The following is a 15,312-nucleotide window of genomic DNA, read 5'->3' on the forward strand; positions in this document are numbered from 1 at the left end:
ACGTCACGCGTCGCAGTTTCTGGGTCCAAATGCTCTATCAGATGCCAAATGCAAACAACAAATGGTACAAAAATAAGCTCACAGTGTGCTGTACTACTATTGAAAAATTATGATCGTAATGTTTATATCCAAGTCTAATCTCAGATGGACAGACAGTGACTCATCTTTTATAGATCACAAAGATTGATATCTGAGATGCAGCAAGTGCAGAGACTACTGAGAACACCATGATAAAATAGTTGCTTTAATGTGTGATGTGACAAAAGAACACCACTTTTTTCAAAATAGACTCAACTAGAGTTAAATGGTTGAATTTGACCATTTTTGAGTCCATTCAATTGTTATTTGAGTCTGATGGAGCACTATTAGCATAGCTTAGCATAGATTCTTAAATCAGATTAGATCGTTAGGATTAAAGCTGGACTCTTCTGTAGTTATTACATCGTGTAATAAGACCAACAGAAAATTAAATAAAAAATGGCATAATGACTTTGTTTACGGTATAAGGAATGTTGCTGCTGTACCATGGCTGCAGCAGGTGCAATGATATTTTGCAGCACTTGAAAATGGAAGTGAATTTACTTTTGTATCCTGGTTCAAATGCATATCGTTCATGACTTGGACCAAAGTACATGGTTGCAAGGCACGCTGCTTGTGCAAGCAGGTGGTCACGTTGGTTTTATTGAGGCAAGTTCATTTTCATATGCAGTGAAATATCATTGAGCCTGTTGCAGCCATGGTACAGCAAAGTTCCTTGACAATTAAGTCGGAATAATAGTATAGTTCTTAATCATATCGACCTAGAAAATGAAAATACAGAAGGGTCAAGCTTTAAATAGGAATTGGTCTTTGGTCATTTTTGAGCAAGATACTAATGGTCTATTGGAGGGTCGATGTCTTGGGTTGCGTCTGAAATTGCATACTTTCATACTATATAATACGCTAAAAACAGTATCCAAGCAGAGTAGTGTGTCCGAATACATAGAATTCGAAAAACACTATGTGAGAAGTACCCAAATAACCTACTACTTCTGGCGAGATTCTGAAATGCGCATCGTATGGATGCTACGCTATCCCATGATGCCCCTTGAGATTAATTCATGAATGAGAGTGAAGCCATGCAACTCGGGTGAGTTGGTCACGTGATGACAAAATGACGGATATAGTATGTCCGAGTTCCATTCATACAGTGTAGAATGTACTTTTGTAATGGCCGAGTGGTACATTTAAACTCAAATGCAATACCTACTAAATAGTAGGCAGTTTTGGACACAGAATTACATATTTTAGTTCCAACCTCAATTAAACGCCCAAGCAGGTGTGTTGAAGGAAGTTGGAACTAAACAATGCAGGCCAAGACCGGGCAACCCTGGTCTAATCTGATTCAATGATATATGGCAGGGGTGTCCAAACTTGGGCCTAGAGGGTCGATGTCCTGAAGTTTAGGTCCAACTTCCTCAAACACACCTGCCTGGTATACCTAGGAGGAGTTGATTAGCTGGTTCAGATCTGTTCAATTGGAGTTGGAACTAAAATATGCAAGACACCAGCCCTCCAGGACTGAGTTTGGACACCACTGATATATGGCAAGGTAAAAGTGCTCCTGCCAGAACTTGAAATCTACTGGATGCTTAACATTTGGGAAGTTTGTAAAATGAGACTATTTTCCAAAAAAAAGTGTAGTGTTGCTTTAAGAGTTCTTAAAGCAGTTTTTGAATTTAAATTATTGAATTAATTTTGTCATAAATTGAGCTGATTCCACTTGCTGTAAGCAGGGAAGAGAAAGAAGAGGATAACTAAACCGGAATGTTTCACACCAAACTGCTCCAGGTTAAGAAATCGACTCCATTTGTGTCAAGCTCTCTCTGAGGTCATCGGATCATCCCGGAGGGGGCATCGCATTTGGTGTCTTCTTGTTAGCTTTGAGCAAATAAAGGCGGCGCTTTGAGATATTCAGAGATAGGAGCTTGTGATCCGGCCAATTCCGTTCAATCAGTCCTGAGCAAACAGAGGGTTGGAAGCTAATCTGAAATAGTAAGCCGGATCTCCCATCTGTCTTGACACGCAGGGGGGGAAGATCAGTCATTAATCGGGATGGCACCAATAACAACTCAAGGACGAAGACTTCACCTGACTGACTACCACACTCACGATTCCTCTGGGATTGTGAGGATTGATTGCGTCCTGTTCCAGAATGTAGGATTATAATGCATTACTGTATGTGTGTGTAAAGTTGAAGTAATGTGGCAAAACACTCCCACTCTGATCTGGAGGTCCTAATCCAGAGGGTAATGAGAATAAACCATATGTCCAGAAAAAAAAATCTATTTTAAGCAATGGGGAACTTAAGTCACTTTGTAACTTGGAACTGTTAAGTTGACTACGATTATGTATATAATTCATTATTTCCTAAAAAAATATTAAGGCAACAGATTTTTTTTTTTTCAACTAATCACTTTTTACTGAGAAAATAGAGCACATTTCTACTGACTCTAATGTTAAATTGGCCAACTTTATAGCAGAAAAAAGGTGTTTACATCCTGGTACAAAAAACAATTTTGGTGTATATAGATAATATTACCCTTTATGACAACTTTGAGGTGGTTCTTTTTTTATTTTATAACTGATCTGCTTAGTTTTTATTACGTTATTTTATGTCTGCACATAACCTCAGCTGATTCCGGCTGATTAGCCACTGAACTCTGCATATATATCATATTTTTGTTTTGTTTTATGTGGCTTTACACAGTCAGTTGCCTTTTGGAATTATTTTCAACAATTATCAGACTATATGGCACACTGTGTGCACTTAATTGTGTTCACAAACCGTTCAAGTGGCCTCCGTGATAAACTAATATACACCACATTTATAATACTATTTGTTTTATTTAGGATCATTTATCATTTGTAGATTTCTTAAAAACTTAAATGCACTCCAGAATCTGACATATTGATTAACTGTAGGCTATAGAGCAGTCATCTAAAATGTCATCTGTCGTACAATGTTATGCCTGGATTTCATAAAAAGCCCTGCATTTACTAACACAGAGAATATTTAAAGTATTTGGAAGTAATTTGCATATTCCTCCTGTAGAAAAACGTCATAAAAACAATGTTTAAAAACACTTTATTGAGATACCATACAACCAAGCACAAGTGGTCAGAACACAAACGCAGAGTCGCAAGTAATGAAGTATTAAGCTGTTATCCCAAAGAAAAGCCCGTCTAAGCAAAATGATAGCAGGCATCTGTAGCTTCGCTCAAGCTCTTCCTTTTTTCCCTTTTTATGTAACCCCCAGTTGGCGTGATGCATGTGTGTGTGTGTGTATTTAATATCCTGACCCACCCTAACCCTGGGGGGGGGGGGGGGGGTCATTCTTGTTCTAACATGCAATATCAGTCATTCATTCCCAAGTTACACCTCTATCGTTTACCAATTTCAACAATTAAGAAAAAAAAAGCAAAAGTTAGAAGCAGAATTCTAACATGGCGAAAGGTGAGAAAGTTGCATGATTAAATTCCTAATGTAGTACGTCTCTATTTCAAGAATTCAATCCATTTATCCTCCAATTCATTTGCCACAAAATGACAATGTAACTCAGTCTAACGGACATAATGGAAGTTCATTAGGTGGGGGGAATCCTGTGGACACTCATTTTCTTCCCCCTGGAGTTTAGTGCTTCATCAACAAATAAACCACAAAATGATTGCATTTTCATCCCCTCTTCTTCTGCTCTCTCTCCAGTTCCCTCTCTGAAAAGCAGAGACAGCTCTGCACCATTGGGCAGGAGTAATGAGCTTGGTTGAACGACAACATGCCCTTCTTAAGAAACAAAAAGTGCCAATGATTCCCACTCGTTCAGAGGAGCAAAAGTGCTTATGAAGAAAGAGAAAATGAGCGAACGCAAGAAAAGAAAGCAAGGGCTCATTTGGGAAGCAGACGACAGATTAAATGGGCTTTAGGAGTCGTGTTTGAATAGGAAGATCTGACTGAAGGACAACAGCAATAGAGGGCTTTTTTGAGAAGCCCAGAGAGAACCAGGAGGAAGACAGAAATGGTGCTAATGGCGAAGCATCCATCAAGACGGAGACAGATCCGCTGAAATGTCTCAGGAAAACACAAAGAGACTGGTGCACGTTGTGCAGTAAGAATGCTTTCCCACTTGTTTTGACTGCTTTGTCCAGAGAGGAGATGGATTCCACCCCCTCCCCTGCTGGACTGTTTACACATTGTACTTTTGGGTCCAAATGGTGGAATGGTTGAATCATCGACATGAGTACCGCTGAGGGTAACTAGATGAGTCAGAAAGATAAGATGCCAGCTTCACTGTTCCTGATTTTATAAGTATGAATTCACCAGCATTTTGAAACACCAAATTTATTCATCAAAACATAAAACACTTATGTTTGTCTCCTAAGAATGTATTAACAGAAATGCAAAGAAATATGAACTGCAGTTCATCTGAAAATGAGTTGGCATGTGACCAAGCACATAAAGATGCAAAATTATGACAGAATGCAAAAAAAAAAACTGAAAACTGCTTAATTAATGACATACACCAGCTTGTTGGATCACCAAATCTAAACATCCTATCATAGAAACATGCATGTTTACCTCCTAAGATTGTATTGACAGAAACGTAAAGTATGTGAACTGCAGTTTATCTGAAAAGGAGTTGGTATGTGACCAAGCATGTAAAGATGCAAAATGATGATACAATGCAGTAAAATCGCAATAACAAATATTGATAACAGCTTAAATGGTTAAATGACATTCAGAATCCACTGTCACCGAATTACCGAATAAATGCCTTTTAGTCTGCTTCAAAAAAAATAAAAGCAACCAAGTCATATTAATAAACAAATCAGGGATATTATTAGTCAAATGACAAGTATTAAACTAGTGACTTAAAATAAACATTAACTGATTAAGAAAAATATATTTAAACAGCCTTATTTTAACCACTAGGTATGATTAAAATGTCTTAAGTACTAAAATAAAAACAATCAATAATTAATTTATATGCTTTTAAAATGATAAAAAAACTAGCTTCATTCAACTGCAATACCACGGATAAAACAATTCTCAATTATTTATGATTGTTATGATCACCATTACCATGTGCATTAACAACATCAGTAACCACAATAAAAAATATATATAATAATATATATATTATAGCACACTAGCTTAACTACATTTCTCAGTAGCGTGGTGGTAGAGTCTCTACTTTCTAAATCAAATAGCTTTTCAGTAGTGAAGCTATTTTCTAGTCAAGTAGTAGAGTAGCGTTCACATAAGCTACTTTTACCGATTGCAGATCAATAAATAACAGCACCGACATTCATGGAGCTGTGAAACCGGTGTCTAGCCGATGAAAGTATATCCATATGATGGCGAGAATGACGATTTCTTCTTCTTTCTGTTTTTCTTCCTGGTTGATAACAAACTTTTAGGTGCATTACTGACACCTTTCCCTCTGGTCAGTGACATTGCAAACCAATTAGTTCAATTCCGATGCTGTGCTCAAAAAAATACTTTAGTAATTTATAGTAAGTACTGTAATGAACACAATAGTTTGTTATATATATATAGTTTCAAGCGTTCACACTTAGATAATGCTCGACTATAAGCAGGTTTAGCATGCAATAGAAGAGCCCAAGGTTCCCGCCTGGTCAGTGAGCATTAGAAGGAATACGAGATAAGACATTGAGAAACATATCATAACAACATAAAAAACTAAACAAGACATTCATTTACAAACTGGTTGAGGAGAAAGGATTAAATAAATTAGGCTGACTTTCCTCCGGCTTTGCTCCTGATTTATCAGGGGTCGCCACAGCAGAATGAACAGCCTTATGTGAACTCATGAACACCCAAAAAAAAAAAGGGAAGCTTTTACACCAACCCAACTTAGATCACACACACAGACACCAGTCCACTCTAAATGCACCAGTGTGAAAGCATCCTAAGCGTACATGTGTATCTCTGAGACGCGCACAGCCAAACCTGCTCTCTGCAAGCTTAAGTCCCTGTGAGTGGAGTCTAATGCGGTGACGGAAGGTGTAGTCAGGAAACTCTGTAATACATATTTCATGGATTAAAAGTGAGCTGCTAGTCTCATACGCCACTGTAATTCCCTCTAAACCAGAAGCAGAAGTGGGAAGAAAATATGAATGAAGTCTGCACGGCTCTGCCGCGACTGCATCTGCATGCAGAAGATCAACGTGTAAACTCAGCACGTTCGCTCTCTGATACAAATCAAAAAACTAATAAACAAAACAACACTTATTGAATATACCCGCATAAACACAGACATCAAATGCTTGACACTGACATTCCACTCAGTCACTGCTTCTTGTTCACACCTCACACACACACAAATGCTCACACCCACATAACAGGAGGCACTTTGAGCGGGCAGGATTATCCAAACGTGCTCTTTCCTGATAAGTGGATTAATGCAACATTTTCATTTGACTTTTTCGCTGAGGCAGAGACCCTCTACAGAGGCGCTACTTAGAAAGTTAGCCAAATCTAGCTTTGGATTATGTCACCGGGAAGTTCTGTTTCAATACCGAGGAGAAAACGCACTTCTCCGCAGATTTTCCTCCATTACCCAGTGCTGGTGAATGGCATACATTCTCTCCCATGTTCAAAAGAAGAGAACAAGATCTGAAATGGACGCCATGCTGCAGAGTTTTGCCGTTTCAGAGCGCCGACTCGCCGAGCAGCTTCTCTGCTTCATTACCTTTCATCTTCTCTCAGTGATTACATCGTTGAACTGTGATATTGATCGTACACTCGCAGATGCATAAGAGTTGACCTTCAACCTCTTGAAGGACCTCATAGTTGAGATGCGACAAGACTGCGATCAACAATCAAGCCATTGACTGTCTTTTTCAGTGAGAGAGATCAGTCTGATTTGTTGGTCGGTTTAGCAAAAGAAGAATCAAGTATAATGGAAACAAGTCGAAAGCAATCAAAGTTGACAAGATGGTAGGAGCAGAAGTCTGTTCTAACGTCATCTCACCTTACCCAAGCATCCCAATGTGCAAATGCTTCCATAAAGAATGCATGTAAAAAAGGTAGTGATGTAAAAGGTTGCAAGCACTGCTTTGTGTATGGTTTATATATGCTATTTTTTGTTGTCCTTGCTTTAAGGAATCCAGACCATTTAAATCTGCTTATAAAGACAATTAAAGGGTTAGGTTCACCCAAAAAGAAAAAAAAAATTGTTATTAATTACTCATCCCTCCTGTTGTTCCAAACCTGAGACCTTGGTCCATCTTCGGAAATACCAATCAGATACTTTAAATGAAATCGGAGAGCTCCTTTATCTTCCATAGTCAAAGTTCTCAATACGTTCAAATATTATAAATATTATGATGGTCTTAGCCTGGTGAAGAGCAGTGCCTGGTTTTCTCTAAACGTAATGCCTGGCATTCACTCCAAAGATTTAAATTTAAGTCTCATTGGACCAGAAAATCAAATTTTTTTTTCTATTGGATTAAGAGTCCTTCAGATGCCTTTTGGCAAATTCCAGGCGGGGAGTAGCTTCCGTCTAGCCACTCTACCATAAAGGCCTGATTGGTGGATTTCTGCACAGATGGTTGTCCTTCTGTAAGGTTCTCCTCTCTCCCCACAGAAAAACGCTGGAGCTCAGAGTGACCATCAGGTTATTGATCACCTCCCTGACTAAGGCCTTTCTCCCCCGATCACTCAGCTTAGATGGCCGGCCAGCTCTAGGAAAAGTCCTGGTCCACTTACAGATGATAGAGACCACTGTGCTCATTAGAACTTTCAGAGCAGCAGAATTTTTTTGTAACCTTCCCCAGCCTTGTGCCTCCTGTCTCAGAGGTCTACAGATAATTCCTTTGTCTTCATGCTTGGTTTGTGCTTTGACATTTACTGTCAACCCTGGGACCTTATATAAACAGCTTATCTTTTACATTGTTTCACAAAAGACATTGTCTTTTATGCGAAGCTGCTTTGACACTATCTACATTGTAAAAGCGCTATACAAATAAAGGTGAATTGAATTGAAATTGAACATTGTCATTATCGGGTATTGTGTGTAGAATTTTGAGAAAATAAATTAATTGAATCCATTTTGGAATAAGGCTGGAACAAAAAAAAATTAGGAAAAAGTGAAGCGCTATTAATACTTTGCGGATGCACTGTACATCCTCAAAACACCCCATATTAATTGGGGTTCAATTGGAATATTTACAAAATATATATCTACAAAATAGATATATTTACAAAATATATATCTACAAAAATACTTGTGCGCACTTAAAACAATTCATTTGAAGTCTAGAAAGGCACTAAAATATCCTCAAAACATATCATATTGCCTTTGGTGGTTCAGTCAGTAAATTTTCAATCTACAAAAACAATAACTTTATTCAACAGTTTCTTCTCCTCAGTGTCAGTATATTGTGCACCGTTTGTATAGACCAAATATGAGCTGCATAGGCTTACTCTGTTTGAAACAAAACAAAAGGTGCATCCTAGGTAATAAATCAACAGAAGACCAAGAATGATATGCACAATTCTTTTCAGGTGCACAATATACTGACACTGAGGAGAAGAATCTTTTGAATGAAGTCATTATTTTTGTTTAATACGATTATGATGTTTGGAAGGACATGAGGTTAGGGAATTAATAATTTATATTTTTGGATGTACAAACAATTAAATTCCTTAGAGGCAAAGCAAGCATGTGCTAGTTTGTGCCGAGACGGTGTCTATGTGTGGAGACAACAAGCTTTCAAACTCTTTTCAATTAAAATGGCTCATCATAATGGACTTGTCAGAAAGCAACTGTGCATAGCCATGCCTCCTTTTTTAAAGTTTGCTTTTCAGACCATCTAAACTGAAACAGGACACTATTGTTTCCAATTAAAAGAGTTCTTTGGCATTTTCAAAACACTGTTTTCATTGATGCCAGGCAGTAGTCTAGCAAACGAAGCGAAAATCACATTAGTGCAAACAGCACCTAAGTCACTACCATTTCCTATTGTGCTGGATTAGACCCTGCTAAGAAGCAGAATTTATTCTTCCAATTGCTGGTCCTATAGAAATCTACTTGTTCTCTGTACCTGTGGTGTACACATAACAAAAGTAAGGTATTTTTTGCTAATAGTTCTAAGAACTGTGGGGGGGGGGAAAGGTTGCCTGGTGAAGAAGTCCTTACTTCTCTGTTCATATTTTAGGCTATGTTGTGGTTAACCATATGGTCTGGTTCATCCACTTGCAGAAACATAAAATAGTTGACCTTCGACCTCTTCAAGGACACCACCCACATTAGAGTGACAAAAGATGGACACAACCTCGACAAATCCATTAGAATCAGCTTAATGTTTCCCTGCTAAAGCCATGTATCTACCACAGTATTTTTTTTCAATTTGTTTCAATGGGAGTGTTTTATTGGGAGTTTTATTAAAACGTCAGCAGTGTGACAAGTAGCTGAGCTTCTATTTCATTCCACTCATTCTCTCAATCCTTATAAAAGGAGAATACAACCTGAAATAGACGCCACACTAAAGATCTCTCCCGTTCCAGAGCAACAACTCGCTGGGGTTTGGAGGAGCATCTCTACCTCGTTTCCTTTCATCTTCTCTTACTGATTGTGTCGTTGAACTCCGATATTGATCACACGCACTCACTGATATAGAAGAATTTACCTACGACCCCTTCCAAGACCTCTTTTAACGCCATGTTGGAGTGGCAGAAGACGGATGAATCGGAATCAGCCAAAAGCTCCTAAAGTAAAGTCTGGAAACAAAATCCAGGTACTACTTGCCCCTTGTGAACAGCTTGGATGATGCTTGTAGAGAACGAATGGCATTTTAAATGCCAAAAGAAGGCTCCGGGCATAAAATCATGCCTTCTGCCCTGATCTGGCAGATATGAGCCATTAGATTTGTACTTTTTCAGCAACAAAGCAATCAGTCAGTAATGATGGCCGTTTCATATTATTAAAACATTCTTACTGCAGATTTGATCAGATTCTCCTGTAAACAGTTTGGAACTTAAATTGTTAACAGTTGTTGCCAGGGTAGCAGGGGATATGCTAAAATATGCCTTGGTGCAAGGCCTCAACTTCACACCACATCGTGTCCTAGCAACAACTAAAGGAAAGCAACAACCGCCTATTAATGGCTGCGTGCATTTCACTCAAAAGTGCAATCAAAATTCATCGCAGTGGTGCAGTATTCACAATCAATATGCATTTCAACAAACACTGATGAAACATCCACATTTGTTCCATCACATTATTGAATATCTGGTTTGTACAGTTTCTTCCAAAACCCCAGAACAGTTAGAGGAATATTAAGATGCCACTTTTGACTCTGAAGATTGAAGATGATTAATTCCATACACTACTAATTTAAGTTCCAAGCACTTCTGTGACACTTAATGAGCTAAAATTGGATCCTCAAGCTGATTGCCGCACTCCAATCTTCTTGAACTGGATAACTTCGGAATGAATTCAAACATTCCCACACTGTTTGCATTAATATGCAAACAGACATCTTATCACGCGGAGCGTTGTATAAATCCAGTTATCTGTTGACTACCGCTGAGTGCATTGAGAGGAAATGCAAAAATCGCATCTTTCCATTTCCAATCTCTAGTGTCAAAATATTCAGATGATTCCAGGTCAGTGAACCAGACTTCTGGAAAATGAAGATGCAATAAAATATTGGGTTTCCAAGAGCCGGCTTACGTTCATACAAGGATAATATAAAGCTGCGTTGGTAATCCACACGTCTGGTGATCTTTATGAGAAAATGTCTGTGTGTGAGGAAAAGTGCTGTCATATTTCTTTGGTGTTAAATCAAATGGGCCTTGCAGGCTGGCATTTCATTATTCTGCACATAAACACTGAATTGTTTTGGTGAGAAAAGGCTTGAACAGACAATAAAAGTGCAGCTATACAAAAAAAAAGTGCCCATTATACTTTAACGAGTCCCAATATGACCATTTTCATAACATTTCACACTGGTTTATACCCTGCTGCCCCAATTAAAACTGCAACAACATCAGATGGAAGTGACAAGTGATGGAAACACTTCATATTTTACATGAACTTCTAAAAAATGTTTTAAATCAACCCACATTCTTTCTCCAAACATATTCCTGCTCTCTCTGTGAGCAATTCAGGAGTTATTCAGAGCACATTAATATAACTTTGTCAATCTATAAAAATACTGCAGTTCAGTTCATTTAAAATCTATGAATAAAATTATGTACTATATATTTTCCCTAAACATATAAAGTCACGGTTTTATCACTTGAAAATGTAATGTATATCCCAAAGCAATGTTTGATGCAATTTAGGGCTGCACAATGTTAGAAAAATTGGACATTGCGATATTTTGTTTTGCTACGACATATATACACAATTGATACGAATACAATTTCACCAGATAGCTTCAATAGCTCTTTTAGGAACAAAATTAATTAATTTAGACTAATTTAGGATTGTTCTGGAAGATTATTGGGAAGCTAGAAGTGAAATATTTTATTTCACATTACTCAGGAACAGAATCATCAAATGTACACTGACTGTACAGCTAGATGTAGTTACTTATACAAATCAAACACTGTATAGTCTTATAATGTATAAATAATTCAATAAATACATCTTTATTAGTTACAAACAGTACAATTTTGTGTGCCCGAATAATTCAAGGTCTCTGCTAACAGTAACAGGCCTTAAAACATCTTTAAATGATGAACTTTGACTCCATTGTATCAGGATTCTGCCACTCCGGTGTTGTTAATTCTTGTTTTGGTCCAAACACTAGTCCTGTCATGTCTTGTATGTTATGCTCGGCTTGAGTTTTCTTGGGTCGAGCACTCATATTTTCCATCATTGTTGGTCTTTGTCAATGTATGAGTGCTGTCTTGGCTGGGCTCAGACCATGCATGCTCCCGCTTCATGCGCTTGTGTGAGGTTTGGGCTGCGTGCTCTCGTCGTGGTGTTCGTGTTTGATTTGTTTGCAGCATGCTGTTTCATTCTCAGCGTCTCAGTCTAGTTGATTTTGGTTGGCGCTGAGATGAAACATGCACATTGCATGTGAAAGTGCACGGTAAGTGCTTTTATTAATCATGTGCTCGTGTCTTACGTTCAGTCTCGAGTCACTGTGGTGTTTTGCATGTGATTCAGGTTTACACACATTTAACGAGTTCTCTCATTGGCTGCAAGTTCTAGTCCTGTTTTCTCTTGAACACATGGCTTGTATTGTCTCCTTGTGTCATGTGCTCTCCTGTCTATCGTCTAGTCTGACCCTCCTTGTTAACCCATAAGTTTATTCAGTTCACCTGTTTGTTTGTTTGTTAATTCTTTCTGCTTAAACCTCCCTCTTGTCTGATGTCCTGTGCCAGTTCATCATATGTCATCATCCAGTTTAATCGAGTCTTGTCCTGTCCAGCCCTGATTCCCACAAGCCTTCCCAGTCGAATTTGTTTATTTGTTAATGTTTTCCCACTTGAGGTGTTTTTTTGTCACTTTTTGCTTTATTTGAATGATTAATAAACACCCATTTTAGTTCTGCATTTGAGTCCTCATCCTTTCCTGAAACATGACCCATTATGGTTAAACTTTTCGGTGACTCCAAAAATTGTGTGTGCTCTGATCAGTGGCTCCTGCTCAACTATAATCCCAACATATAACTCAGCATTGCACTTCCTGTGATGTGACTATTGCGCATGTGCACATAGTGATATCGATGCTGAAACGATTGATTGTGCAGCCCTAAAGCAATTAATAGAAGAAGAAAAAAAACAAGGATAAAATAATTTGGGTATAAAATAAATATTGTTTATAAGAAATTGACACTATGATCCCAGATTTTTTTTTAAATTTATATCATATACAAATAAACTTTCTGAATAGTAAAAAGATTTGAAGTTAGAGAGAAGAAACATGTGATCATAACATGATATTAATTGGTTCTAGTTTGTAATAACATTAGAGACAGAGGGGGGATAAAATTAAATATTACTTGGATGATACTCAACTAACTTAACCAGGGGCGTAGATTTGCTCTTGACATTAGTGGGGACCTATGATTCTACGCAGTTATATTTCATGACTTCAACAACCATGGTGAACATATTTATGTAAACATCAACATTTCTCAAGCCAAAGCACAGCGCTTTGCTTATTCTTTGTATTTCCTTCAAAAAAAAGAAGAAAAAAAAAAAAGACTCAAGGTCTGTGTGGTCAATGTGCACAGTATCTCCAAACAGAACACTGAAACTAACAGAAGGAAAACAACACCGCATACATATGCAACAGACAGAAAAACAAGAACATGTTTCTACATAAATGATTATAAATGCATAATATTTGCAGAATCTCTCACCTTCTTGCCAATGAGCTTCTTCCTCAAGAATTCGCGTGCCTCAAACATGTAAGGAATGTCATAGAGTGGACGGAAACGCTTGTCCTTGTCCTTGTTCTTCTCCTGTGGAGCCAAAAGACAAAAGAAAGAGACAGAGAAAAGTCAATATCGCATAACAAATGAGAAATAGCCTTCCGTCCCAAACAGGTACAACATTTAATCACTTCCTCCAAGTCTCATATGACTTCCTTCCAAAATGAGCTTCCTGCCTTCCCCTTCACCATCTCTTTCCAATTTTACCATTCTCTTAAAACCTAATATCCTTCCTCTCCCATGCTAATGTGTCAGGATTGGTGGATGACATGTTTCATTGTCTGGATGTCTTAGTGTGCCAAGCATGTGAATACACAAGCTATACGAGACGCTCTCACTGCCACACACACTGATATTCTCAGAATAGAAGCTCATTTACATTTTTCATAAGAAAGCAAAAAAGGTTGTTATTTTTCAGGAGAAACGCCAAAAAATACGCTGATTCTCAGTGTGCTCAATATTCCAGCCTTCCATATGGCAGCTGAGGCCATGACAGTATGAGTTAACACACAATGCCCCATTCAGAGCAATTCATTCTAATGGCTAGTTTCTACTCAGCGGTAGGGTTCAGTACAGTACACATTTACTTTCAACTGTTAGAAGTTCAAGTTCATTTATTTATAAAGCACATTTAAAAACGGTCACAAGACTGAACAGTGCTGTACACTGTAAAACTCAAGTCAACTTTATCAAATGAAATGAGGGTAGTTAACTCAAAATTGACTGGAAGTTAATTCTAATCTTTTGAAAAGAGTTTTGAACTCTGGTAATTAAATACCTCATTACTTCAACTTAAATGGAGTAAGTTCACAATACTTGTAAAGATCAGTTTAACTCAAATGGTTTGTAGCAATTGGCAGCAAAACACAAACCGTTCAACCGTTGAAACCGTTCAAAAAAGGCACTACTCTTCACAAAAAACATGTGACAGTGATGTAGCAACCAAACAATAAAAGTCAAGGAACACAAGACGCCAGCTGTAATTTCGCAAACATAATATTCATAATATTTGCAAAAGATTGGTTAATATACATTTATTATAATATACAAGATTTATATTAACAAAAGTTAAATTCAATTTCTAAGTTTAAAATTAAAACACATGGTCTTAAGAATGACATAGCATTATTTATCATTTAAGGCATTTCTAATTGGTGTTTAAGTGTTACGATGCTTGTGAAGTCGTGACACATAGAATACTCTTTCCAAGTCCAAGCCACTACTCGTTTAAACTAAGAAAAATTTGTTTACGACCACTTTTTAGTCCGATCATACATTAAAGTGAATTTTATTTAAAATCATAGTGTACACATCAGTTCCTGGACTTGCTGTACACAGACACCAATATTTTAACAATTTATAAAAAAATGTATCACTTTCTGGCCCTCAAAATATTAGGCATGGATATATACACATATTGGGATAGTGATTTGAAAGCATTACACCGCTTTGTAAATGTTTAATATAGTCATTTGTTGAATCTCCCCATATAATTTGATAGAGCGATTGAACCCGGAAGCTGCTTTGCGTGACGTAACACTTTACAAGCAGTTATCACACCCCTACTCAGGAAACACATCCCATTCACTTCAAGTGCATTGGGGAAAAAACCCACCAGTAAATTTATCAAAATATCTCCTTTCATGTTGCACAAAACAAGAGGCAGATTAAATGACAACCGCGGTTTTTCAACAGCTACTGAAATTTTGGAGATAGGCTCGTTCCAGCCTCCAGTGCTTGAAGCTTGACTGAAATGCAAACAATAGCAGAAATCTAGAAAAAGCCTACTAACAACAAAGCTAGGATGAGGCATAGCTAGTAGGAGAGACTGGACCGTTAACCCCTAGGACCAAC

The 15,312-nt window shown here is 37.7% G+C and overlaps 1 protein-coding gene across 3 annotated transcripts in view; it reads right to left on the bottom strand.

Moving 5' to 3' along the window:
* snd1 (staphylococcal nuclease and tudor domain containing 1) overlaps nucleotides 1-15,312 on the bottom strand; it is a 297,580-nt gene that overhangs the window by 220,242 nt on the left and 62,026 nt on the right. For 2 of the 3 annotated variants that reach the window (NM_182865.3, NM_001293681.1), the window contains exon 11: nucleotides 13,387-13,488. In NM_182865.3, the coding sequence (NP_878285.3) occupies nucleotides 13,387-13,488 (102 nt within the window). Of the gene's footprint in view, nucleotides 1-13,335; nucleotides 13,489-15,312 lie in introns of all 3 variants that reach the window. The other variant, XM_073945610.1, reaches the window with a different exon arrangement.

The sequence above is a fragment of the Danio rerio genome, chromosome 4 (assembly GCF_049306965.1).
Source record: "Danio rerio strain Tuebingen ecotype United States chromosome 4, GRCz12tu, whole genome shotgun sequence".
NCBI lineage: Eukaryota > Metazoa > Chordata > Actinopteri > Cypriniformes > Danionidae > Danio > Danio rerio.